Raw genomic sequence first — 26326 nt, 5'->3', positions numbered from 1 at the left:
GTGAAGCCCGGCCCCGTCTCGGGCCGAGCACTGTGGAAACGCAGGGGTGTTTGAGGGAGAGCCTGAGGGAACCGTAAGAGAATCTCTGTTTCTTCTCCCGCTTCTCACCATGGCCGCGTGCCTGTTTTAGTAATAAGCAAACGAGGAGAAGCAGAATGTCTGTGGCGCACGCCGTTCCTTCCCCCGCGAGCCCCGTGGCCTTTGCGAGGTCAGCGCGCCCGACTGCTGGTCATCAAGGGTGAATCACGGTCCGGGAGCCCACTCGGGCCACTACGCTCGGGCTCCACCCTGCTGGCCGCGTGCCCTTGGGCAGGGCCACCTTGTGCCGCCTCCCCGGGGTCTGGGTTCCTCACGGACCAGAACCGATGATGACGCCTCCTCGTGGGGTGGCTATGAGGATTAAACGCCCGAGTCCACGGAGAGCGGTTGGCAGGATGTGTGGCCCTCTGTTCCGTAAGCGGTAGGCGGGGGTGGTGCCCGTTTGCCGGGTCCTTTCCCGCTTTTTCCTCCACGCCCTTCCAGCCGTGCGGCACTGGGCGTGCAGAGACCCCCTCCCTGCCCGGGCGGACTCCTGGCCCCCTGTGGGCCTCACTTTCCCAGGTGGCTGAGGGGTCATCACTTGGTCCCTGGTGGGCATTCAAAGCCCAAGCGATCACCTGTGCAGCCCGGCGTGGCAGGGGGGCCGATAGTCACCCTCCCAGCGGTCCCGTTGGTGAGACCCCTGAACCTGGTACACAAAGAACACCTTTGAGTGAGGCTGAGTTGGGTTCCCTGCGAGCGGCCGGGGGGGGGGTGGGGGGTCCCTGAGGGGGGTGCTGGGTTCCCTACGAGGTGGGGGTGCGTTTTCTGAGGAGGAGTTGGTTCCCTACGAAGGGAGGGGTGTGTCTCTGCCCCGGGGGCAGGGGGGGGCTCTCCGCCAAGGGGGTGGGTTCAGGAGGAGGAGGGTGTTGTCTGCGGGCGGGGGCGGGCTCTGTGGGAGGACCGTGCTGTGTTAACGTGAGCGTCTCGTCGATTTTAGCGATGGCGCTTACTTCCCTACCTGGCGGCTGTGTATGCCTTAGACCACTTTTCCAAATGGCTCTTCCTGAACTTGGCGGAGTTTCAGCAAGGCCTCATGGGAACGGACCGCAGCACCAGGCAGGTGAGAGGCGATTCTCTTTTCTCCGCGGTGTTGAACCTCGTTAGCTGTCGCCGAGGTTGAACGGCACACATCAACCCATCTTCCCGAACGACATCTGTCCGTCCGTGGCGGCCTCGTGGGGCGAACGTGAGGCGTGTCCTTAGCCGTGCCCCGCCCCCCCGCTCAGGACCCCCAGAACCCTCGCTGCGGTGTGGACCGTTCGGGTGTGCGTCCGTATTCCTGCTCCTCAAGGACGGGCTGACGTGACTCCTAATTCCAGTCCGTGAGCTCAGCTGGCCTTCTGCTTTTGAAAACATGATGAGTTTGCACAATCCACATTACCGGCCCCTCAGTAGATTTCACGGCTCCGATCCTTTCGTAAACAATCCTGCAAAGGCTGAATCCAGCTGACTGGATTTGAACGGACAGTCAAGGATTTATGCCAGATTTGAGCGTCCGCTGAGCTCAGGCACTGTGTAAAGTCATCCTTGGCTGATTCCTGCGTAGTTTACGACGGACTTTCCATAGTCCCTCACGTTGCCTCCCGGGCACGAGTGAAATGTGAATCACGAGAAAACAGGTTTGAAAACGGGTCAGAAATCCTGCCGATCGGTGTGAAGTCCAACACCCTAAAAAGCCTGTACCAAATTAGCACGTTTTGGAATATTCAGCGTAAACGTCCGGGAGTCGGGAGGCGGCCAGCAGGGTGCACTGCGCGGCAAAGCACAGGCCCTGGGAGCACGGGGATGAGTCACTGAAGCTTCCGCAGCTGACACTGGACTCATCCCCTTCGTAACGTTAGGGTGATCGCGCTTTATTCTTTCCGAAACCCAGCGGTTTAACCGGCGCACGGCAGGGCCTGGGAGTGGCCCTGACGTTTTCAAGTTGAAAACATTGGCAAAACGGACCATCTCATTTAGCGGGGCTGTGTGTTCATCTCTCTTGTTTCTGTGAAACGTCAGGTAGAAGCAAAGGGTGAGACCCGCCCCGAGACGCCGGCCGGGACACCCTTACGGAGACGACTGTGGCTCCCTGTCACCCACGCTGTCTCCTGGGCCCCGGGCCCGCCCGCCCCTCTCCTCAGAGGGGCGCACCCTCCCCGCCCCGCCTTCGGTTCTTCCTTCCTCCGCAAGTGCTCCGCTTCAGGTTCACGAGCTTCACGGGAAGTGAGCCGTGATGGACTCCTTGCTTCTGTGCTTTGCGTCTGTGATCACCCTTATGCCCCCGGCGTCTATTTGCTGCACAGAGCCCCGGTCCATCTGCTCGTTGCCATGGAACCGTCTGTACCACAGTGTAGCCACTCCCCTTTTCAGGTTAAGGTGGTTTTTTGTCTTTTCCTTTGTCCCGCAGCTGTCGCGTGTCTTAGATAAGACTAGAGGGGACGTGAGCCTTCGACGCTAGGGGCGAACTGACCTCTGACCTCCGGTCATCTCTTGATGAAAAGAGGTCAGCCTCTTTTCATCTCTTCTTGTCGATTTCCTCTCCCAAGGCAGAGCTCGGACGTGAGATCCACGCCTTGGTGTCGGGCAGCAAGCCCCTGGCTTCGTGGACCGCGCAGCGGGGAATTCAGGAATGCCGGGAGGCGTGCGGAGGACACGGCTATCTGGCGGGTAGGTCTTGAGAGGCGTGACGGTTTCCTGTCCGTAGCCCTCCTTTTGACTCAAGGGGTCCGCAGACTGCAGCCAGGCGCCCAAAGTCAGCCACCGCCGGTTTTTGCGAATCAAGTTTCATCGGCACGTGGCCACACCCGTCCGTCCATGGGTTTCCTGTTGCCGCATTCGCACGACGAACGGAGTCGCGTCGTCTGCGTCGAGCCTGAGATCAGGCTCAGCGTCTGGCCTTTTCCAAAGCAAGTTTGCCGACCCCCTGGCCTAGACACGACCCTGCGCTCTCCGAGGCCTCATGTTCCCACGTCTGAGGAGAGACGGTGCGAAGGGCCCGCCGCCGACCAGAGCAGAAAGCACGTGATCCGTTTGTTGAGTCGTGACTTTTCGGCGACTGACCTGGCAGTAAACCAACAGCGGACTTTGTTCTGGTGAAAAATTCTCAAACGTAGGAAAAGAGAGTTTTTCTTGGCATTGGCTGTCGTTTGGGCAGCTGGTGTGTGGTAAAGAGAGCAGGCAGGCGACAGCCTCTGACCAGCTCCTGCCCTGCCAGTCACGAGCCGCGCGGCCACGGGCCCGCCAGCTAGCCTCGCTGCGCCTCAGTTTCCCTACCTACGAACCAGGGTCGACAGGAGCGTACCGCGACACGGGCACGTGCGGTGCTTATGTGAGTTAATACACGTAAAGTGGTTGGCACCGCGTCGGGCCTGTGGCACGTGGCCAGGGGCCGCGTCACCGTTGGAACTTTCGGTACTCTCGCAGATGCCGTAATCATTCGTGAGCTTCCCGTGTGCCACTCTGAAATAATTAAAAAAAAAAAAATTAATGTTCATTTTTTTGAGAGAGAGAGAGAGAGACAGAGCGTGTGCAGGGGAGGGGCAGAGAGAGAGGGAGACACAGAATCCGAAGCGGGCTCCAGGCTCCGAGCTGTCAGCACAGAGCCCCATGCGGGGCTCGAACTCACCGCGAGATCGTGACCTGAGCTGAAGTCGGACGCTTAACCGACTGAGCCACCCAGGCGTCCCCTGTTGTGCAATAATTGATGGGTAACATCCAGTTACTCCCAGAAGGCCGTGCGCCTCCCAAACAGCGGAACGCGACAGCCTTGTATCAGCGGATACCTTCAGAAGCGTTGCAGGCTCTTGCCGAGCTCGAGCATGTCAGTGACGGGCTGTGGATGATCACGTGCTCCTGGCGAGGATCTGTCCCGTTCCTTGTCACGCGGGCGGTCCTCGGCCGTCCCTCGGCTGCCTCCGCCTCCCCCTTCCCTGCTGACGAACAGGCGACCGTGGCTGTGCTGTGTCACTCACCCATGCTGTCCTCTGTGCAGCGTTCTGTAGTTTCTGTCGTTAAGACTCCTGGAGTCCCTGTAAACAGTTGGCCGTTTTGGGCCGTAAGTGGGATAATGAACTTGAACGTGCAGCAGTGCAGACGACAAGAAACTCCTGTGTCCGTGTCCTGTGTATAAACGCCAGGCCGCAGTGGGCGAGACCCGACTCAGCGGGGCGGATGTCACGGGCCCTGTCCAGGTTTAATAGCAATTGCAAGTTATTTCTCCGTGGCCTCGCCCGACTGTTTCTGTAGGGAGGTTTCTCTACGGCCTGGGGCACCGAGTCGGGGGAAAACGATCAGGGTGGCACAGGTGACCACAAGCCCGGTGGCGGCTACAGAACCTCGTGCGGGCTCTCTGGCCCCGTTCCCAGCAGCGTGTGAGCTTGGGAGGCCCCCGCTTTTCCCTCTGGCTCCTCCCGGCCCAGCCTGGCCTGTGGAGAACATTCTCCGTCGGAGGATGGAGACCCAGACGGGAGGGTCTGGAAAGCGTACCTTGTAAAACAGGCAGAGGAACGAAGTCCCGTGATCGGCGGGAGAGACAACAAAAAAAAGCTGAGCGTCGTCTTCTGATACCTGATGTTTCTTGTGTAAAAAAATGCCACGGGGTGGGCAGCTCCCCTGAGGGGCCCGTGTCTGTCAGCGACCCTCGCGAGGCCCGCGGTCAGCACGGGAGAGGGAGACGCGGGCGACGCCGGGCATTTCTCGAGCGCCGCGCTGTGGGCATCGGGGGCCTGGCCGCGTGGCTCCATGTGTCCCCTTAAAGGCAGAGCGGCCAGGCTGGGAGGTGGAGACCCGGCTGGGGAGGAGCGGGGCCTCGGCGGCCTCGGAGCGCGGTGTCTCGGTCGGGCCGGGGGATGGTGGCAGTACTGTCCTGCGAGCACAGGAAGTGATGAAGCGCGTGGCTCCGTTGCAGTGAACCGCCTGGGCGACCTCAGGAACGAGAACGACCCCAACTGCACGTACGAAGGGGACAACAACGTCCTCCTGCAGCAGACCAGCGGCTACTTGCTCGGCCTGCTGGAGCTCCGCCTCCAAGGTAAGGCCCCGCTCCCGCTGGTGCAGCTGGGCCGTCCGGGCCCCGCCGGGCCAGCTCGTCCACCCGTGTCTGTCTGCAGGAAGGACGTGTGTCCTCAGGCAGTGACTCACCACCTTCCGGTGGGGGGGGGGGTGTCAGCGAGGCGGGGCGGCGTCCGTCACTCCGGGTCCTGGGTGTGCTTGTAGGTGGCGCTCGCCTTGAGAGCCCTCTGGGGACCGTGGACTTTCTGGAAGCCTATCCCGACATCCTCGACCAGAGGTTCTCGTGCCCCAGCGTCGCCGGCTGCTTGGAATCGTCAGGTGAGCACGCTCTCTCCCCATGTCCCTCCCCTCGTGATCCCGGGGGGCACACTGTACCGCAGTGGGGGGCTTTGGTAGGGCCTGCAGGCGGCTGGTCGGTTCCTACGATCACCCAGCACCTCCCCGGCCTGACTCCTGAGTCGGGTGCTGCCTCCCCCTCTGAGGGTGAAGACGGAGAGGCTCTGGGTTCCTGCCTCGCTGGGCAGCTGGGCTCCTGCCCACCGGCCGCCCCTGTGACTGAGCCGTTTTCACAGGAAGCTGGGGCCCTTTTGCTCAGGGCCTTTGCACATGCCGGCCACACTTGCATCACCTCCGCGGCCCCCGCTCTGCAGTGTGCTCCCCCCCTTCGGCCTCTGCACAGGCTCAGCGGCCGTGACCATTGGTCCCCGTGCTCGTCTTGTGTGGCCGTGACAGCCTGGCGGGGGGGCAGAGCCAGCCGCGACCGGGTTCCTGCTCTCACGCGGCATTACGGTCCAATAGGGACGGGCCTGTGCAAAGGCGCAGGGGCTCTGCATGGCAGGGGTCCACACACTGGGCTTGGCTGCCCAGGACAGCCCGTCTGAGATCTCAGTGACACGGACGGGGTGGCCACGGGGCGGGGGCGGGGATGTGCCCAGCGGAGCGTGCGCGTTGATCCAGGGCTGGGGGAAACACGGGACTCTGGAGAAGAGAGCGGCTGACTGACGGGTCTGTGTGCGCGCTGTGACGGTTCACTCTGAAACGTCCCTCTGGAGCGAAGGCCGCTCTGTCCGCCGTGGGAACAGAGCAACACGAGAGAAGATGGGTGTCCCGGACAGGGCGGTGGCGGTGCTGGTCGGGGGGCGGTGTGAGGTGGAGAGGCTCTGGTCGCGTCCCCCGCTCCGTCCGGTCCCCTCCACGTCCCCACGCTCCCCTGGCGCCCAGGCCCAGGAAGGTCCAGCGGCGCGTCCGTGGTATCCGCGCCGAGCCCGGGTCAGGCCCGGCCTGTTGCGCTCCGAGGCCCGGCACCAGCCCCCACAAGCCCCCGGAGGAGACTCCCACAGGAACAGGGCTGGAACTCGTGCCCGGGCCTGCGCCTCCCGCGGGGCCCCGCTCAGCTTTTTGTCAAGTCCCGCGTCAGACACGCGGCGCTCGAAGCCACCGCAGAAACGTCACTGGTCTCACCGTCGTCCGACCCGTGAGCACCGAACGCACCTGCTTCATTCCTCCCCGAAACGCCGGTTTCCGCGCCCTCGCGGACTGCCTCTGTGGGCTGGCGGCGAGGCGGACCTCGGAGCGCGCGTCCTTGCGGCTGGAAAGGAGCCGCTCTTCCGCTGAGCCTCCCGGGACCTGGAAGTGCAGCCCACCCGCCAGGAGAGCGAGAGGGCGCCCGGCCGCCTGGGTCTGCTCCGGCCCTGCCCGCCTCGGCCCGCTGGCCACGCCCGGGGCGATAGCAGCATCCGCCTCTCCAGGCTCTTCTCTTTTTTTAAACGTTTATTTATTTTTGAGATGGAGAGCAAGCGGGGAGGGGCAGAGAGAGAGGGAGAGAGAGAATCCGAAGCCGGCTCTGCACTGTCAGCGCACAGAGCCTGGCTCGGGGCTCAAACCCAGGAACCGTAAGGCCATGACCTGAGCCAGAATCAAGAGCCGGACACGTAGCCAACTCTCAACCCAGCGGCCGCAGGGGGAAAGGCAGCTTCTTCCACAAGCACAGGCGTCCCCGGGTGGGCAGGGACAGGCTCTCGTGGGGACGCTGGGCCCCGTGCTCCTACCATGCTTGTGTTCGGGACCCGTCGGCCACTGCGGTAAACGCAGCCACGCGTGGCTCTGGCCTCCCCACACTCACCGCGAGATGCCCTTTGTTCCCCCGACCGCTGTCAGCAGAGCGCCTGCGGCGTGGGAGGAGGGCAGCTGCGTCAGGAGACCCCAGAGTCCGCGTCCCCTGGGGTCCGGGGGCCGCTGGGTCCTCTGGGTACAGGACCTGCCGCCCGCCCGCCCACCCGCCAGGGACCGAGAGCCCGAGACATCGCAGCAGCCGCGGGTGCTGGAACCGGCCGCACACTGTCCGCTTGGCCCCGCGGGGCACGCACTGCTCACGTCTCCCTAGAGGAGGCTGGGCCGGGTGGTCCCGGCCGGCCCAGCCCACGTCAGCAGCCGGGGCAAGAGTAGGACCCAGGCGGGCTGGCTTCCCAGCTGGCTCTCCTCCATCGTCATCCAGGAAGCTTCTGCCCTAACCGCTTGATTTCTCATCGGTCGCCACGTTCTGTCACGGCTTTCCGGACGGTAGCTGACCTACAGGTCTCCGTCTGCCCTTGTACACACGGTGGGGCACGCTTGAAGATCGGTTTCAGATGGTGGCAGAGCTCCCCAGCCCAGCGTTGCTACAGAACGCGCCGGAAAATAACCTAATGCCTCTCGCGACGTCAACGCCACCAGAATTTTTCCCCAGAAACCGTCACCCGTCGTGAAACCAGACGGAACACCAGCGGTCTGCCAGCCGCGTGACGTCCCCAGGACTCCGCACGGGTGCCCCCCGCTGCCCCTCGCGGACACCGAAGGCCGAGGCAGCACCTGCGAACCCGCGGCGGGACACGTGCCCGGACAGAGTCGTGTTTTCCCTGTGACTGCGTTTTCGGGAGGAAACAATGCAGCTGAAGTTCCTTTGGCGACAGTGCCCGACCCCGAATGCCGACGCTCCTCTCCGCGCACGGAGGAGGCAGCGTGCGGCGCGTGGCCGGCCCCTTGTCCCTGGGGCGTGTGGCCATCACATCCCACACGTGGGCCCTGGCTCGCGTCGGCCGCGTCCTTGCTAAAGAGTACGTGAAGTCTTCCTGACCCTCGAGCTCTGTGGGACCGGGACACGAGACCCTTCAGTGCAGAGAGCCGCCTGCCGGGAAGGTGCAGAGGGTTTCCTTCAGCGGCGGGCGGGGGGTCACGGCTCTGCCTTCCGCATCTCCCCGCTTCCTCTGACCCGCAGGCCAGCGTGTGTGCCGAGGACGGGTTTCGCAAATGTCCCGGCGCCTTTGAGGACCTGTGCTGCCACCTGACACGAGGCCCGGTTCTTTCCTTTCCTTGGCTGATCTGCAGTCCAACCTGCGCTTCTCACAGCCGTGTGCGCACCAGGCAGAGGCTCGCCTCCTACCACCCGTTCAGCGGGTTCTGGGCCGCAGTCACGGGGCTCAGGCTCTGGAGTCCACGAGACCTACGGCTGGGCACTTGGCCTCTCCGAGCCTCAGTTTCCCCTGCAGTACACAGTCGTCCCCACGCTGCTCTGGGTGGGGCCTGGCCCACGGTGCGCTCTCACTGGGGGCCACCGCTCCAAGCCCTCCCTCGGGAGGGACGGAGCAGGGAGAACTCAGCTGTCTCCCCGGCGGCCGGCTCCGCGGGGGGTCTTGCGGGTTTAGAGGAGGTCGTGTGGGAGCACCGGGTGTGGGGGCACGGACGGAGAGCAGGCCACACCCAGACCCTGCCACGCCAGCCCGGGGGCTGGTGCCAGTCAGCCGAGCCTTGCTTTCTGGGCCCACCGAGGTTGGGGCCCCACCCTGGAAGGGGGGATCGGCCAGGAAACAGGGGTCTAGCAGAGGCAGTGTCGGGGGAGGCAGAGAGGTGGTTGGAAGGTGGCTGGCCGGCCTAGAGGGGCTTGCTGGACGGAGGGCTGGGTGAGAACAAAGCCCCCGGGGGGAGGGGAGGGGAGGGGAGGGGAGGGGTGATGACACGGGGGTTCTGGTGTCACTGGTGGAGCCAAGTGCCCGGCGGGTATGTCCAGATGCCCCGGGACCAGGAGGTGGGGCAGGGCTGTGCTCGCTGCAGAGGCTGGGGGTGGGAGGTCCTTCCTGCCTCTCCCAGCCTCCAGGGCCCCCGGCACTCCTGGGCTCATGGTCGCATCACTCCGCGTCTCCTCCATGCCCTGTGGCCCCCCCATATGTGTATCTCCCCTCTGACCCCATAGGACGCTTGTTGGATTTAGGGCCCGCACTCTCCAGGGGAGTCTCTAGAATCCTTAGCTGCTTACGGCTGCCTTTTCCCAAGAAAGACACTTGCAGGCTTCGCGTCAGGACGTGAGCGTGTCTTTTGGGGGCCCCCGCAGAGCCACCACACGTGGCCGGACTCTGGCACGGGCTCGAGGAGGCCCCAGAGGAACCGGGGTCGCCGTGTGCGCTCGGCGTGTGAGCTTTGTCTCGGCCCCGTGAGTGAGTTTATTTGTTCTTTCACGGACCTCTCAGTTGTGCTGAGACAGTCGAGTGTCCGCGGCAGGGCCCCGGCGAGTGCCGCCTGTCTTCCCCGGAAGTGGGCTGTGTGACTCAGGAGGAATCCCCGGGACCCTCCGCCCAGGCTTTGGGGCCGGACCCAGTGTGGCCAGGTCCCCGTGGTCCCTTCTGGGGGCCCCGCGCCGAGGGCGACCGCTGAGCACAAGGGCTCCCTGCGGCCTTCCCTCTTCCGGCTCCTCCCAGCACGTGCCTGTCTGTCTACACTGTGGTGCCACCTCCTTTCTTGCCTAGAGCTCCTTGGGAGGAAGGCGCGTGGGCTGAGGCCCCGGGAGGGCCAGCGAGAAGCCCCCGCTCAGCTGCCCGCTAGTCCCAGGGAGACCAAGGGCCGTGCTGGCCACTGAACAGACACCCCTTCCTCCCGCCACTCGCCCGCCATCTGCCGCGAAGCCGTCCTCTCGTCCGTGCAGGGCCGTAGTGACACTGAGGCGACGCGCCCCGTCTCGTCACCCAGAACTTGCCGCCATCCCAAAGTGGCTTCGTGGCCCCATGGCCTCAGCCGGAGCCAGAACGTGCCCTCCCGGTGCCTGTCCCGGCCTGGGGCCGTGCCCTCCCGGTGCCTCCGTGTCCGTGAACCGGGCCCGCCTCGCACTCTCGCCACGAAGATCACTGTGCACCGTGCAGCCTCCGCCCCTCCTGCCCGTGTAAGTGCTCTGCACACGTGGGTGCTCTATCGTTACTTTCCCTTCTGTGTCCTTGTCTTGAAGTCCCGCTGGCGGCATACGAGTGGCTGGTCTGTTACCTGCTCCGAGAGAGTGTGCAAAAGGTAAACCAAGAGAAGAGATCAGGAAGCAGTGATTTTGAAGCAAGAAACAACAGTCAGGTATGCGTGTTCTTGAAACTGCTTTTTGAATTTGCTTTGAATTTCTGTGCTGCCCTGTCCCCGTAAGCTGAATGTCCTGCTGGTGGCCGGCCAGGCCCTCCTGCCCGTGTGCCCTCAGGTGCACGACCTGTCTGCACCCTAGTTTGCTGCAGGGACCTTGCTGGATTGTGGGTGTCATGTTTAAAGTGCTCAGTGTCCTCGGGGCACCTGGGTGGCTCAGTCGGTTGAGCGTCCCACTTCAGCTCAGGTCACGATGTTGTGGTTTGTGGGTTCGAGCCCCGCGTCGGGCTCTGTGCTGCAGCTCGGAGCCTGAAGCCTGCTTCGGATTCTGTGTCCCCCTCTCTCTCTGCTCCTTCCCCACTCATGCTCTGTCTGTCTCTCTCAAATATAAACATTCAAAAAAAAATTTAAAAAAAAACAAAGTGCTCAGTGTCCAGAGCTGTCACTATTGGAGCTGGGACGCTGGGCTCTGGGGCCAGGCACCAGCCCTGGTCCCTCCCAGCCGACCAGCGACAGCTTGGTGACTCACATGAGGTCCCCCCGGCCCTGCACTTGGTTGCTCTCAGGTCATTACTGCCCTTCTCAAGGAGCCTCGGGTCCCAGGGTGGCTTTGGTTCTCGTGTTTGGTCAGGGCCAGCTCCTGGGTTCCAGAATCCACGGTATGGAGGCAGCCTGCTCTGAAACGCCCCCTGGCGTCAGGAGCTGGCCCGTCATGACCCAGGGTATTGTTGGGGAGGCCATGGATGAAGGAAACAAGAAGTCTCTAGAACTGATGGCGTCCCCTCTCCTTGGTCTCACTCCGTGAGGCCCTGCGTCGAGAACTCGGCGTCCTCGTCCGCGCATCTGCAGATGCCCCCGCCCCCTCCCGTTACACTGGGACGGCGGCTTCCGTGCTCGGGTGGACGGGGCCAGAAGCAAAGCGGGTGGTGTCTCCCGGGACCTGCCGCGCACAACTGCCCAGGTGTGGAGCTCAGGGGACAGGATGGCGTCTTGACTGGAAAGGCCTGGAAGAGTAGACCCAGGTCGGCCCCAGGGCCTCAAGGAAGCGAATTCAGCAGGTGGCTGCAGTTAGCAAACTGTAGCTCGTGTCACAACGACCAAAACTGGGGGGGGGGGGGGGGGGGGGCAGGGAAATGATCCTTGTGGAATGGCTGGGGCCACGGCAGGCTTAGCCTTTTGGACAGCGACGGCAGCACGGTAGCTTGTCCCATGTCCCTCCGTTCTCTGCGTGTGAGGCCGTCACTGTTGACGTGGAACAGGTCCTCCATTTCTGGAGGGGAGGAGGGGACAAAAGGCACCTCCGTCCGGATGCCAGAGAGCTGCCCGGGGGTGGCCGTGGGTCTCCGTGCTGTCCCTCCGCCCCTGTGCCGGCCGGCCTGTGCCCGACACCCTGACGGCGGGCCCCGAGCAGGGGCGCAGCCGTTTTAGAAATAATTCACCCTTAGACCTTCATCGAAGGACCTCGTAGCAGCATTTCAGTGAGCGGCATGGCTGAAAAGGACGGAGAGGCCACAGCTGGCCCAGCCTGGGTTCTGGGTCCGGCAGAGGTGGGGTGCCTGGGGAGAGCTGCTGAGCTGACCGGCACTCAGAAGCTGGGGTGTAGCACGGGGAGCAGCCGTGAGGCCTGGAAGGGAGGTAATGACCCAAGAGCAGTCTGCATTTTCCGCACCTGGTCTGGATCACGGAGCATTTTAAGAGCGAGCACTGGGTCGTTTCCGACAGCCGAGGGCTCTCACGGCCGGGGCTGGACGTTCATGTGTCCCAGAGAAGACGCCGTCTCTTCCCGTATCATGACTGGACCAGCAGGACGGCGTGAGAAGAACGTGTCAGAGAACGCTGATGCAGCCTCGGCGTGGGACCAGCCTTCTTAAGACAGGAAACCCAGAAGCTGTAGAAAAAAAACTGTCAGATCAGACTACGTAAACTTTCACTATTTCTATAAACAGAAATCAGGAGACAGACCACAGACTGGGGAAGCACGTACAGCATGACCCACAGACAGCGTCCCCGTCAGGGAAAGGGCTCCCGGGCGGGGAACCAGCCGCTGGCCCGAGGCGGCAGGCACGACAGTTGCTTAACCTGAACCAGGGCCACACGGGTCGAAGGACAGTGACCGGCAGGTCACGGAGGGAGTGAACCTGCTCTGTCCTTGGGGGCAGACACTGGCTGCTCTCGTGTCGTCCCAGCACGAGCTGGCCGGGACTCGGCGGGGGAGGCCGCCAGAGACCGCTGCCGTTCTGCTAACCCGCCACCTGCCCGCACACAGTAGGCTCTCGAATAGTTGCGTTTATTGCCTCTTTGGGCCGAGTAATCCCCTCCCGGGCTCAAAGTGAGAAAACGTGACCAGGTGGGCGGCAGAGACCCCCTCCCGGAGCCCCCCGTCCAGAGCCGTCTGCCTCGCAAACGCAGATGACCTTTCCTCCCCCGGCCACACACGGGCTCCTCGCGTATTCTCGTCTCGTGCCGGCCTCTCTGATGCGTAAGGAAATCGAGGCCAAGAGAAGTGCCCCGGCTCAGCTGTGCCGACGTCCACACCGGGACAGTTAGGAGTTAGTTTTTTGCCGGAAGTATCTGTCGCTTGTTAATGTGCAGATGTCCTCAGTGATCAGAGCACAGCAGAAATGAATACCTGGACCCCGATTGGTTTAAACGTCGTGGGGGTGGGGGCTCGTGGGAGAGGGGAGCCCGGCACGGGGGACACTGTGGGGAGGGGACGGGGCTGGGGGCAGGGGCCACCCCTCCTGACTCTGCACGTGTGACCGGCCCTGCCTCTGAGTGCTCGCTCTCTGCAAACGGGGTCCCAGGTCCATTGCTGCGTAGTGACCGGTGACCCTCGGCCACATCGGGTCCGAGGTGTGCCTCGTCAGACTCCCAAAGGGGACGGTTAAACAGCACGGCGCTGGAGGGTCAGGAGACCGCTTGGGAGCTGAACAGCAGAGCTGTGGCCCCACCGCGTGTCCCCGGCTAGTGGAGGTTGGGGGAGCAGGGGCTCCATCCGGACCCGTCCAGGGGCAAGGGGCCCCCCACAGTGTGGACACGTGGGCAGACAGTTCTCGGTGGGACGGGGGCCTGTCCTGTGCTCTGTGTGGTGCTCAACGGCGCCCCCACCTCTACCCACGAAGATGTCAACACCACCCCTGAGTTTTGAGAACCGGAGATGTGTCTGAGGTGGCAGACGTCCCTGGGGGCAGACTTAAGCGAGCAGAGAGCCCCTGACGTTGAGTGCAGCGGTCCTCGGGGGGTCTGGGGCCGCAGCCCACGGAAGCAGACCTGCCCTCTGGCCCACCGAGTCTCAGAGGCCACAGGCCTCTCCCGCTGGGCCGCGCCTCCCTCACACAGGCGTCCTGCCTCCCCGGCCGTCTGGACCTAGCACGTGCGGCCCTCACATCGTGGGCTCCACAGCCGTCATTGCGCAGATTCTCAGGTGACGCGCGGGGTGGCCGACGCCCAGCCAGCGGAGCCGTCCCCGCGTAGACGCGGCCCCTGAGGCTGCCGTGCGGAGGCGCCACCTGCTCGTTATAACAGGTCAGGTGATGCCAGTGCAGTTTTTCTGACTTAAAAAAATCCGGTCGGATGATCGAGTGGAGAAAGAAAAGCCGACGAGCAAAGCTAACAATGACCAGCAGGTACTTCGGATGCCGGGTGAAAAAGGAGACACCGGGCCCAGAGGTCTGCAGTGACCTCCTGCTTTCACAGACCCAGCCAGCGTCAGCACCGCGCCCGCAGATGAGACCCGGCCGGGGGCGGCCCCACGCCTTGGCCGCCCGTCAGCCGTCCCCGAACTTGGGGACAGATGTGCGAGTGGGATGGAGAAGCGGCTTCCTCAGCAGCCCAGGAGAGGGGGCACAGCGTCACCCCGAGGGGCTGGCCCGGGTCACCCGGCGACTTCTCCGTGGCTCCGGGCGCGGAAGGGGACCCGCGGCGTGCCCCCGTGCCTCGTGGGGGCGCAGTCGTGGCCGTGTGCTCCAGACGGGGCCGCTGGCGCCGGCTTTCCCGAGGCCTCGGAGAGCGTAAACGCCAGCTTCGAGCTGGGCATTCTGGCGGGCGGGCCCGTCCGCAGCTCTCCCGCGGGGGCGCTTCTCACGCCGTAACCCCTCCGTGCACCGCCTCACCTGCTGTCGTCGTCCCCGCGTCCGGACGTGCGCCGGAGCTCAGACCTCCGTCTGCGTTCCCGAGGGTCTCTTCCACCAGAAACCGCCGTGCCGGGAGCCCCGGCCGCCCGCTCACGGGGGTCGGTGGCCCCGGGCCGTGCTCTGTCTTCAGGTGTACCGCTGCCGTTCCCTGGCCCTGGCGTTCCTGGAGCTCACGGTGGTGCGGAGGTTCCACGAGTACGTGCACCAGCCCGGCGTGCCGCCCCCGCTGCGGGCCACGCTCCAGCGGCTCAGTGCCCTCTACGCCCTGTGGTCCCTGAACCAGCACACGGCCCTGCTCTACCGAGGTGAGGCCCTGCGGCCGCCCCTGAGCCCGCCTCCCCGCCCCGGCCCGCCCCGGCCCGCCCCGCCCCGGAGTGCAGCCTGTTCTGCCCGGAGCCTTGGCCTCCTCGTCCTGAGCGGTCCTCACAGGCTGCGTGAGCCTGTGGGCAGATGAGGAGCTCCAGCCCCGTGGTAAGAAAAGCGGCATCAGGACGATGTTGCCGACGTAGTTTCGCTTTCACTCAGGGTCCCTTTGAAGTCCACTTCCAGTTCAGAGAATATTCCAGAAGGCCCACATTAGCCAGACAGGGAGTTGGTTACCCACCCCTCGAGTCCCATAGGTCCTACACAGACACAAGCCCAGGCTGCTGGGAGGCACCCTCAGGAACGCCCAGCCTGTGGACCCAGGAGGGCAGCCTGGAGGAGGTGGTGTGTGGGCTGATTCCCGGGAGATTGGTGAACATGGGGCAAGCCTGAGCTTCCCAACCTGTTTTCATTATTGTCCTTCCAAGGAGAGACTTTAGACCTTTTTCCCCAATCTCCCTCCGGACACGTTCATGCTGCAGACAGCCTGCCTGTGTGTCTGTAAGTGTCCTGTGCGTGCATCCGGCCTGGTGAGGAGTCAGCCTGTGTGCCCTACTCCCCTTGCCAAGAGCCAGGTTCCCCCTCGGGGCTGGTGTTGCCCCCGGAGGCCACGAGAGCTCATGCGAGGCTAGCAGAGGGGAGGGCGGTTCAAACAGAGGGTGCGGCAGGTGCAGGGCAGGAGACCGCGTGCTTTACGACACAACTCCCAGTGACGGGCAGTTTCCATCGCAAAAGGCAAAGGAAAGATTCTGCGGCAAATTGCTCTCAAATGCACAGGCTGCATGCTTGGGCCCACTAGGCGCCGCCGCAAGCCGGCCACGGTGGTGGCCGCGGCCTCCAGGCGCATGCGCAGTGATGGGACAGGGACGTGGGAGCCCTGGCCCCGGCCAGCGTGTTCCTGGAAAAGGGCTGCAGCCGGGCCTGGGGGGCAGGGAGCCCTCCTGCAGCGGGGGCGGGGCGGGGCGCCCGGAGGGGCCCGCGTGGCCGCAGGGCACCAGTGCCCAGTGTGACCCGCCCTCTGCTTACAGGTGGCTACTTTTCTGATGAGCAGGCGGGTAAAATGATCGAGAACACCATCCTGAACCTGTGCGCACAGGTGAGTCGCGATCACCCTCCTGTGATTCACCTGCGTTGCAGGTAACCTTAGCTGCCTGGTGACACACACACAGGAGCGTGCGTGCGACTTTGGGCCAGAACGGGAAAATAGGCTCGTGTCAGAAATGTTAGGCAAAGCGTGATTTTTAGGGAGCGTCTTAGAATCCGGACTCTGTAATACACTGTTTTACAGCTACCTGGGTAATTCTTTTTTCGAGCCTTCCAAGGTACTCGGTGGCCAGCTTAAATTCATTTCGTGGCTTATTTAGTTATTTATTTAGGTACTTAGTGCACAGGAGCGAGTGGGGAAGGGGCAGGGAGAGGGAGAGAGAGGATCCCAAGCAGGTTCCGTGCTGTCAGCGCACCGCGGAGCCCGACCTGGGGCTCGATCCCGCGAACCATGAGATCATGACCTGAACCGTAATCGGGAGTCGGACGCCTAACCGAGCCGCCCAGGTGCCTCGTTATTTTTTTGTGTATTGTACTCTTTGACCTTTGTCGTCCAGAAAGGTCAGGTGGGTCCAGCCCCCGCTTTATGTTCGGGTGGCACCATATCCAGTGGGAACGCCTACGGGGGTGGATGTGTCCTGGGGCCGTGCTGTGACCACCACAGCCCTGTGGGCGGCTGGCAGGTGAAAGTGTGCCCAGCGTGGCTGAGGGTGTCTGTCCTTACTTTGAACCGATTTGCAGTTAAAGGGCCACACGTGCTGGTGCTGCCCTGTCGGGCCCCCGCAGGTAGCTGCGTCCTCTGTCTTCCTGACGTTGGGCAGTTAAGTCAAGGCCCCGCCGGCATTTTATCAGACGTCTCAATGGCCGGTGACGGGCCACCTCATTTGTCCCCTCTCCGTGCTCGGAGCTGATGTAGTCCCAGGTGCCCCCTCTCCCCGGACCCCTCGTGAGTGTGCTCCCTCTGCCTCCTGGTTTCTGGATCAGCGTCTGTGGCTGCACCGCCCCGGCGTGTGGCCACGTTTACTGTTCCTCGAGCAAAACCAGCGACCACAGGGATTTCCTGTGTGGGCTCCGCGGGGGCCAGCTGCCGTTCACAAAGAGTGCGGCGGGTGTTCCTCTGCTCTCAAACAGCTGAGCCCCCCGAGACCCCCGCCCGGTGACCGTGAGCCCCGCAGGCAGGTGGTCACGTGCACGGTGTGCGGCCGACGCCTCGTCTCCGTCCACCGCCTGGCAGGGCCAGGTCCCCATTCTCGCTCGGGGAGGCCCGGGTCGGGCAGGCGGAGGGGCGCCAGCCCGGGCCGGTGGGTCACGTGGGCCTCGTGGGCCTCGTGGGCGGGTGTGCGGCCTCGGCCGAGGTGCGCGGTGAGACGGAGACCCCACGCACGGCCCCCGAGCCGGACCGTTTCCTTGTCTGGACGAGGGGCCTCGCTCCGCTGACGGCTCCAGGCTTGTTCATGCGAGGCCCGAGGGGCAGAGGGCACGCAGCCGCGGGGCGGACGGGCGGGGGCGCTAAAGAGCAGCCCCTGAGCCCCCGCGGGTGTTCTCCTTTCCTGTGCTTCGCGGACTCCGTTGTCCCGCGCTGGCCGCCTGCTTGCCTCCATCGCTGAGGCTGCCCCCCTCCAGGGCTCCGGTCAGTGCAGCCGGGACACTTCACGGTTACTTTCGGAAAAAAACGCTTCTGCGTTTCAAGAAAGTCCTTGGGAGGCTCCTCACATAAGTTCCACGTGTCCCAGTGAAAGGCGACTCGCACGAGGGGAGAGCCATAAAAGCACTGTGCACCGGCCGCCTTCGTGGGACAGCCTTCCCGGGCCCCCGTAAACGCCTTCCCCGTCACATTTTTTCCGGACATACTTTCCTCTGCTGCGGTGGCAGCTGCCCAGATGGGTCAGGATTCAGACACAAATCTCGGAGGACGGCTGCCAGTTAGCGAGCCTGCAGGACGCTTTTACGAGGGGCCCCTACCTTACTGAAAAGCAGTTAACACGCTGGAAGTCCTGAGTGATTAGCAACGTGGTGAAAATATTCAGACGCGCCCCCGGGGGATCTGTAGTCCAGGCCAACGAAGAGATAATGCGTTACTGGCCGAGCCGCGCGCGCGCCTGCTGCGGTCAGCGTTGCTAGCGGGTCGTGGCAACAGGCGGCCCGGGCTCTGTTTCTTAGGGGTCGCCATGGAGATTTGCAGGGGTTGCCAGGCATACGGACTTTGTTTCCCAACAGCTGAAAGACGACGCCGTTGCCCTGGTGGACGTGATCGCCCCTCCCGACTTTATCCTGGACTCACCGATTGGCAGAGCCGACGGCGAGGTGAGCGCAGCTGTCCCCCTGCGGCCCGGCGGGAACGGCCGTGTGTCCGAGCGCGAGCGGGGGCCGCTCCGGGGGCTGGTGGGGGCTGTGGCAGAGCCCGAGATGCCGACGTGGGCCCGGAGCGCCCTGGCGCCTTCTGGGGACTTGTCACGCTCGGGCGGCGGTGGAGGGAGCGGCCGGGAGATGCCTGGGGTGACTTAGCCATCCTGCCCCCCCCCAGCCCGCCTTCCTCTGAGATGGGGGCGGCGGCACCACCTTCGTCGGCCCGGGGCGCCAGGTCAGCACAGGCCCTCGTGCAGCCCTCGCGCTCACAACCCCCGGGGGCCTGTTCCCGTGCTGGCTCCTGACCCCTTCTGGCCACCGGGCGCTCACCCCTCGTTCCTTCACTTCCCGGCAGCCCCCCCTCGGCTCCCCGATCTGTCCTGTCGCGCCATGCTGCAGGATGATTTCTTAAAGTGATCCCGTCGGGCTGCTCTTCTGTTGAGCCCTCATACCGGAAACTGCAGGCACACGGCCCTTCCCACACCCCCAGCCTGGCGGCCTGACCTCTGCCTGGTTCTCCGAGGTCATTTTATGCCGTGCTCCTCCGGCCCTCTGGACTCCAGCCTCACCATCCCTCTCTGTTGTGGTGTGTGAGCTTTCCCACCCCAGGGCCTTTGTACCTGCTGTTCCTGGCGCATTTCCATTCATTGGGTCCAAGCAGAATGCCCCCTCTCAGGTCTTCTCTGGCTCCAACCAAAGTGCCCCCCCACAGGCGTGTGACCCCTCCCCAGGCGTGTGCCCCCACCTTGTCCTGCCGTGTGATCCTTGTGCTCGTTACTGAGCCAGCTCATAACCCTGTGTGCTGGCTGATGCCCAGCACCGCGCTACCAACAGGCGGCCCCGTGTTTGCCCCTGTGTTACCGCGGGGGCGTTTCAGTGTGTTAAAGTCACTTACCTGAGGTCTCGCGACTGTGAGCAGTGGAACAGGACTGACTCCCGCCTGACCCCCGACCCCCAAGACCGTGTGTTTTCTGTGGGGACACGTGCCGCTGACCCAGGCTCTGTTTCGATGGAAATCGGACAAAAGGGGACAGGACCCCTGCACGCGTGCTCAGGGGAACGCTGGAGTCGGTACTTTGCAAGATCACATCCGGGAAGGGGGCACGGCCCAGGCCACACGTGGGGTTGGGATGGTGCACTGGGCCCCGGGGTGGGCAGGACAGAAGTCCCCCGTTGACTCAGGCTGGCAGGGGGACAGTGGCCCCGCGGAGGCCTGCCGTCCTCGCGCTGCAGGGTTGGGCGTCTGGCCCCCTCCCACACGGTGCATGTCGCACGCCCATCGTGCCGGGGAGAAACCCACCCTCCGGAGAAGCCACGTGGCCTGCCCACAGCTGCCCCGCCAGGGGCAACGGAGCCAGGGTTTGGGGACAGATCTACCGTCCTCTGGAGAGGAGGCAGGAGGCCGAAATGGGTCCCCGGTGTGGCCAGGGACCCCTCAGGCGCACGGAGGAGGACGTGCCGACAAGGCCACGGGAGAGGGCTGGCCCGGGCCCGTGGGGGGCACGTGAGGAGGAGACACGGCAGGGGCGGTGGCGTCACGGAGCGCGGGGACGTGGCCGCCCCCGGGGCCCTGAGCACAGGGGGGCGTTGGCGCTCGCAGAAGGCGCCAGTGCGGCTGGCCCACTCGAGCCCGTGCCCCTGCGGCTGCCCTGCAGAGGCAGCCAGGCTGACGGGCAGGAGAGCGACCGGTGCCCGGGGGCACGTCCCGCGGTGTGGGGACCCCACGGTGGGAACCAGAGCCGGCCCGAGGCTCACCTGTCGGGGTGGTTTCTGTGGCACACACCGTAGCCAGGTGCCGCCACGTGAGACGTTCGTCTTGAGTGAACGAACACAGCCGCCAGAGGTTATTAGAGACGATCGTTAAGCGAAGCCCGAAGCTCCAAGCGGCCATGGAGCCCGTGCACCAGGCGAGCCCGAGTGTGTGCGTCTGGGAGGGAGCAGAGCACAGTGTCGGAGGCAAATTGCAGGCGCTTCTCCAAAGTAAAATCTGTCGATCCCAGCCAGGCACAGCGTAGGCCCCTTCCTTGTCTCCGCGGGCTGGAGGTCAGCCTGGGGGCCGGGTTTGGGGCGGGCGGAGGACCAGCCACCAGCTCCCGCGACGCTCACGGCCTTTCGTCCGGGACGGCGGCCGCTCTCCTTGTCCCGCGGGGCTGCCCAGCGGGAGGCAGTTGAGTGCGGAGGTCCCGGAGGAGGCGGCAAGCCGGACAGAGGGGGACAGCGCGTGCCGGGCGCCCGCCCCGCCGGCAGCCGCGTGGGGACAGGGCACGTCAGGGCCGAAGGCTAGCGCACGCTTGCAGAGTCCGGGCAGGAGGCGCGAGGAGCCGTCCTCGTAAACGCGTTCTACCCTTTGCTTTCGGTTAGAGAAAAAGATTTCCGTGCATTAGATCCCCTTAAAGTTTTCTAAAAGGTGACAGAACGTCCTGTGTTTTCAGCAAAAGCTAACGAGGGGGTTTGCGTCTGCCCCCTCGGCTGTTCTCAGGAACCTTGTGTATTGTTCACGCGTGTGCTCCTTGTTCGCAGCTCTATAAAAACCTCTGGACCGCCGTCCTTCAGGAGAGCAAAGTGCTGGAGCGGGCATCGTGGTGGGCAGAGTTTCCTGCCAGTAAGACCCACGTGGAAAGTCTGAAGTCGAGGCTGTAGGCGCTGAGCGAGCTCATCCAGCTGATGAGGACATTGACCTCAAATGCTGGTTCCGGAAGATACTGGAAATGGCTGCCGCCTTCTGAACGCTCGTCTGCTGGTCCCGTGCCCGTCCCGTCTCCCGACCTCACCGGGAGGGCTCAGCCCCGGGGCGTGGGCTGGACGAGGCCGCCAGCCGCTCGTTATTAGAGGTTCTCTGGTCGGATGATCTTTTGCTTTCTGATTTTTCTACAAAGCTCTGCTTCGCTGAACGCTTAATGATGCCAGCGTGATGCTTTTTGTTAACTAATGTGACTTTATCAGGTAATTAAATTGTATTTTAATCATACCCGGATGACGTAGTGTTAGATGTTTAAGGAGAAGAAAATCTATTTCACGACTTCCTTATGCAAACATAGAAGTTTCCATCAGGGAAGTGTTTCCAAAGAAAAAAGACGCGTGACATCGGTCTGGTCAGTTTCCAGTCCTGACCCGCCGGCTGCGTGCACGTTGCTGTCTAGCGGTCTGCTGCTCGGGTGGGTCTGTTGCACAGTCAGCCAGCGGCTCGGAGCTCCCCACGCCGCGCGTGAGTGCGAGCTCCTTCCGGCGGGGGCCAGGTCAGAGGTTGCCAGACACCCACCCGGTCACTTGTGTGTCCCAGCCCCAGATGACGGGCTTGGGGGCCCTTCTCCGTTTTGGGGGTCTGCCCCTTGGCCTGAGCACAGCAGGCACATGTGACCCAGGCGCCCGCGGAGCACCAAGCGGACGAGGACGGAGTCTTATCTTCCCAAACAGCCCAGAGTGGCCCTGAGCTCTGTTTCCAGCTTCGGAAATCCCCTGGGTGGTGACCCTGACTTCTCAAGCCTCAGCCGCCATGCCTAGAAAAGCGGGACCCCCCCCCCCCCAATCCCCGAGCCCCCAGGGCTGCCAGGAGCACATCAGTGGGTAACAGGGGCGACTTCCGATGAGCACTTCCTGCGTGCAGGGACTTTGCTGTCCCCACCTCCTTGGACCCTCAGACGACGGTGTGAGGGGAGTCGTGTTACCGTGCCCGCTGACCCCCAGACGCCTAAATCACCGCCATGGGCCAAACAGCCAGGAAGTGGGGGGCTGGCCCGGGCACGAGGTCCCCTGCATGGCCGTCCCAACATCGTTGGCCCAGCACGGGGCTGGCATGTCATACAGACTGGAAATCCGGCCGTGCAGTCGACACGTGGCCCTTGGGCACTGGGAACCGTCAAAGAAAACAACTCCACTCTCAGAGATAACCCCTGGCCATGTGTTCATTTACTCTGGGGCCAAAGGGCAAAGGATTCGGTCCCTCGTGGTCCTCATTGGCCGGATTGGCCCCCGCCACTCCGAGGCACGAACGTTGACGGACTTGTGCCCACCGCTTGGGGCCTGGTGGGTGGTTCATCCCTGGGGCGCCCCATTCCCGAGGCCCCCTCTGTGTTTGTGCACTCGCCTGTGTGCATGTGATTCCCCTAACAGAAACGGGGTCATCCTCTTGCCGCCCTCCCTTTCCTGCTTAAAGCCACACCTCGGGCATTCCCCTATCCAGCAGCCCGAAGGTTCAAGTCCACAAGCCTCCTGAGGGACGCGGACGTTAGGGTTTCTGCTCCGAGCAGCTCCGTGCACGGGTCCGCCCCTGGAGGCCGGCTCGCTGGGACCAGCGCCTTGAGGGTGGGGTTTGTGATGCCACGGTGGAGTCACAGACGGTGGCACCAGGGTGGCCAAGCATAGGGTGAGAGCCAGGCGGGGCCAGATCGCCTGGGCGGATCCCCGTGTGTCCCTGGTGAAACCACACGCACCAAAGCCTGCCAGTTCTGCGGTTCGTCGGCATTGAAATGGGCTGATGCAGAAGCAGAGGCCTGGCCCGCACGTGGCAGCTGGGGTGGGGGGTGTCTCTGTGTTACCACGCTGCTCCCTCGCCCCTCCCTGCAGTGTCCTCCTGGTTCCAGTCTGAGAGGTAAGGAGCCCTGACAGCTCCTGGGCAGGTGCACCCTTCTCTGCCCCCCACTGAGGCTGCACGGGTCTCTTCATCCACTTAGAGACTATTTCTATGTGTTCTGTGATGACTGTCCCTTCTTGGTTTTTTTGCCTAATGGAGCCTTTCGATTTTACGATATTTTGTTGATTTTAAACATACTTTTTACATATTAAGGACAATAAACCTGAACATATATGTATGGTCTATATGACTCTTCTTTATTTATCATCTGCCTTTTAATTAATTTTTTTCTTTTTGCTTTAACATGATGTTTAAAATAAAATTTGAAATCTTATATACATAAAACTAAGAATCTTTTCTGCCCCGGCCTTTGAGGTCATGCTTGGAAAGTTCTCTCCCACACCAAGATTGTTGCTATTTCCATTTATTTTTCTCAGTGTGCATCACAGTATTTAACTGACCAGGAAGTCGCTTGGAGGTACGGTGTGAGGTAGGGATCCAGGATAGCTGGCCCCTTGCATGGACCAACCAGAACGGCCAGCTGCATCAAATGCCAGAATCATGGATGTTCCAGGGCCTATTTCTGCCTTTTTCTAGTTCATTGCCTTTTCTGACGTCAGCTCCTCCTGCTTCCGTTACTGTGGCTTTTGTACTTTTCAGTATCCTTTGGAGCAGGTAAAGCCGTGTTGCTCATCTTTTGAAAAACATTTCTTAAGTATGCACATTTTAATTTTGGTATCGTTTCGTCCTTGCGAGCTCTCCTTTCCCCAGATTAATGAACCATTCTTTGGAATTCGGGGGTTTTGTTTAACTTATAGATCACTATCAGGAGAATTTATATCTATATGGCGAGTAGTCTTCCCACCTAAGACCATTTTTTCAGGTTTTTAATAAAAGGCTGTCTTGTTTTGGTATGTTTACTTTGTAACTGGTCCCTTACAAAAAACCTTAATTATAATAGTCTTTCACTGATTCTCTTTGGTTTTCTCTGTATGTCATTGGCAAATACCGATGGTTTGGCCATTACCTTTCCAAAACTTTCACCGGGCATTTAACCTTCCTGGCTAGCATCTGCCGGCCCTGCCGGAACAGTTTACTTACAGGTGATGGTGGCACCCTTTGTCTGGTCTCAGACGTTCAGGAAATGCCTTCAGTGGTTTGCGTCGGTGCGATGCTGGGGGGTGGCGAGGGGGGTGTATGGCAAAGGCAGAAGACCACGCGAGGGACCTTCTCTCTTTGCACACAGGTGTGTGCTCGTGGCCGGATGTCGGACTCCCCGAGGACAACGGCTGCAGAGTGAGGTCCTCTCTCAGACGAGGAGCCGGCCCCCTGCGGCTACGTGGGGCCGGTGGGTGGATACAAATGGAAACCACACCAGCATGAAGAAAAACCCGCCAAACCCCATCATCGTTTGTGAGAGCCCATTAACATCCTGGGATTGAGATCTTCCTTGTGGCCACCACGGTGGCTGTTGGGCCCTCTGTTATCGTGGGACGTGTCATCGATGTTTGGTGACTGTCACTTTTGATGTGCTTCTGATAGCCCGGCCTAAGTCTAGTCACCTTTACCCTGGTCTTTTTTATCCCGCCGGGACCACCCCTTCCACAAAGTCAGCACGCACCCAGCACCCAGCCGCACCTGGCACCACACAAGGGCAACGGGCGTGCGTCCCGTCCCCAAGCCTCCCTTCCGCGAGACTTGGCGCACGCAGCCGTTTGGACATTGCCCACGCTCCATGCGGACTGTGTCCCGCCAGACGGTGGGCCCTGTCAGAAGACACAGGCGGCCACACGGCTTCAGGCAACGGCCTCCGGGCACAGGAGCAGCTCAAGGCAGGCCACCCGGGCCGACAGACCCCGCGCAGGGAGCCCCGGCGTCAGACCGGCCCCCCGGTCACCTGCAGAACAGCCCTGCCGGGTGGCTCCTGACTGTGTGTGTGAGGTCCACTCTCCATGGGGGGCAGGAAGACACCCTCAGTCTCTGGATCCGGGACTCCCGGCCACGTGGTGCAGCCCAGCGAGCCCACGCAGCCCCTGCTTCGCGTTCACATTCTCCCTACGGCCACCGGCCGTCATTGAAACTTCTATGCGGGGACTCTTCTCGGCTGTGGGCACTGATCCTGAGTCCAGGAGGTCAGGGAGGCCCTGTGAGAACCCAGGGGTCCCGCCGGCTGCCAGGAAAACTCTCCTGCCCCGTTTCCCTTCAAGCACAAGGACGGACCTCAGCTGGTTCCTGTCGCGCCAGGCTGCCCAGCGGCCCAGGGAGGTGGCCCAGCTCTGAGAGCCCCAGAGGCAGGCAGTCCTGGCCCCGTGAAATGGTATGTGAGCACAGTCACTCCCTTCACGTGCTCGCGCGTAGAGCTAGGCTCGCCAGTCTCTTGGGGAGGGGCCCACGTTGTGCCGAACTGTTTGCTTTGCAAGAGGAAACCTGAGTGGGCGCCTACAAAGGCCGGAGGCTTGGGGCGTGAAAACAGGACGCGAGAACAGTCCCTGGGTATGTGTCCCAAGTGCCCGAATTCAGTTCGCAAACAGTTCTGACATCTCTCGAGATCTTCCCCCTGAGCAAGGCTTGCAGAAACAAAGTCAGTTTTCGGGACTGTTTTCTCAGGTCATCGTCCTTAAACACCCTAGCCCGATGTTCCTTCTGGCAGCCCGGAGAGGCTGGTGGCAGCTTCTGGAGAGGACCAGCTTTGGAGGTGGGTCCAGGTTCAAGGCCTGTGTGGTCACTGGGTGTGAAGGCTTGGGCACACTGCTTCCCGTTCCTGAGGGTGTTTGCTCCTTTATAAGTCATAGTCCCGAGCATGTGGAAGGCCTACAGCTCACTGACCAGGACCCTTGTGACCGGGCACTGTGGCCAGTGGTGATGTGCAGAGTCTGAGGACCCCCACCTCTGTTATGGGCCTGGATTCTGGGGAGAACGGGGTAGTCAGTGACCCTGGGGACGGGAAGAGCCGTCCCATGGCCTTTACAAAGATGCCAAGATGGGAAATGACCCTGTGTGGTCCCACCAGCTGCCCACACGCGCCCAGGGGCCAGCTCTGCTCTTGGCCTCCAGCCCTCCCACCTCAAAAGAGGGTCTTTTCCAGGAACCAGGGTGGCCACAGCAGGAACTTCACGTGGCTCCAGTCTGGCCCTTTCCCCGTGGATCCTGGACCTGCATAGACGGCCACCCCTTGGGAGCGCCCTGGTTACGTGGTCTTTGTCTCCGTATGGGCACCCCCAACACCCGGTCATCAAGGGCCAGGGGTCTGGTGGGCAGTTTGCTCCATCCCTGGGTGCTGCTTGGCTGCCCACGTGACTTTCCAGCCCCAGGATAGCCGCTGGGCACTGCGCCCGAGCCTGGCGCCCTCGGTGTCCTTCCTCGGGGCTTCTGTGTGGATGCACGTGTCGTACTGGGAAGGATCTTGCTTCCCACTTCATGTGACAGCTACTGT

General features: G+C 62.6%; 1 protein-coding gene across 4 annotated transcripts in view; it reads left to right on the top strand.

Annotated features, from left to right (window-relative positions):
• Positions 1 to 21291, top strand: part of ACOX3 (acyl-CoA oxidase 3, pristanoyl) — a 42236-nt gene extending 20945 nt beyond the window's left edge. The window contains exons 10-18 of one of the 4 annotated variants that reach the window (XM_019453806.2): positions 1019 to 1141; positions 2610 to 2730; positions 4970 to 5092; positions 5278 to 5391; positions 10322 to 10437; positions 14701 to 14875; positions 15962 to 16029; positions 18195 to 18281; positions 20844 to 21291. In XM_019453806.2, coding sequence (XP_019309351.2) covers positions 1019 to 1141; positions 2610 to 2730; positions 4970 to 5092; positions 5278 to 5391; positions 10322 to 10437; positions 14701 to 14875; positions 15962 to 16029; positions 18195 to 18281; positions 20844 to 20963 — 1047 coding nt within the window. In that variant the 3' untranslated portion in view covers positions 20964 to 21291. Of the gene's footprint in view, positions 1 to 1018; positions 1142 to 2609; positions 2731 to 4969; positions 5093 to 5277; positions 5392 to 10321; positions 10438 to 14700; positions 14876 to 15961; positions 16030 to 18137; positions 18282 to 20843 lie in introns of all 4 variants that reach the window. The other 3 variants (XM_019453805.2, XM_019453808.2, XM_019453807.2) reach the window with 3 other exon arrangements.
• Positions 21292 to 26326: the final 5035 nt, after the last annotated feature.

Source organism: Panthera pardus, unplaced genomic scaffold (assembly GCF_024362965.1).
Source record: "Panthera pardus isolate Hobbes unplaced genomic scaffold, ASM2436296v1 HiC_scaffold_13, whole genome shotgun sequence".
In the NCBI taxonomy this organism is placed as follows: Eukaryota; Metazoa; Chordata; class Mammalia; order Carnivora; family Felidae; genus Panthera; species Panthera pardus.
This window is presented reverse-complemented; position numbering and strand designations above follow the sequence as displayed.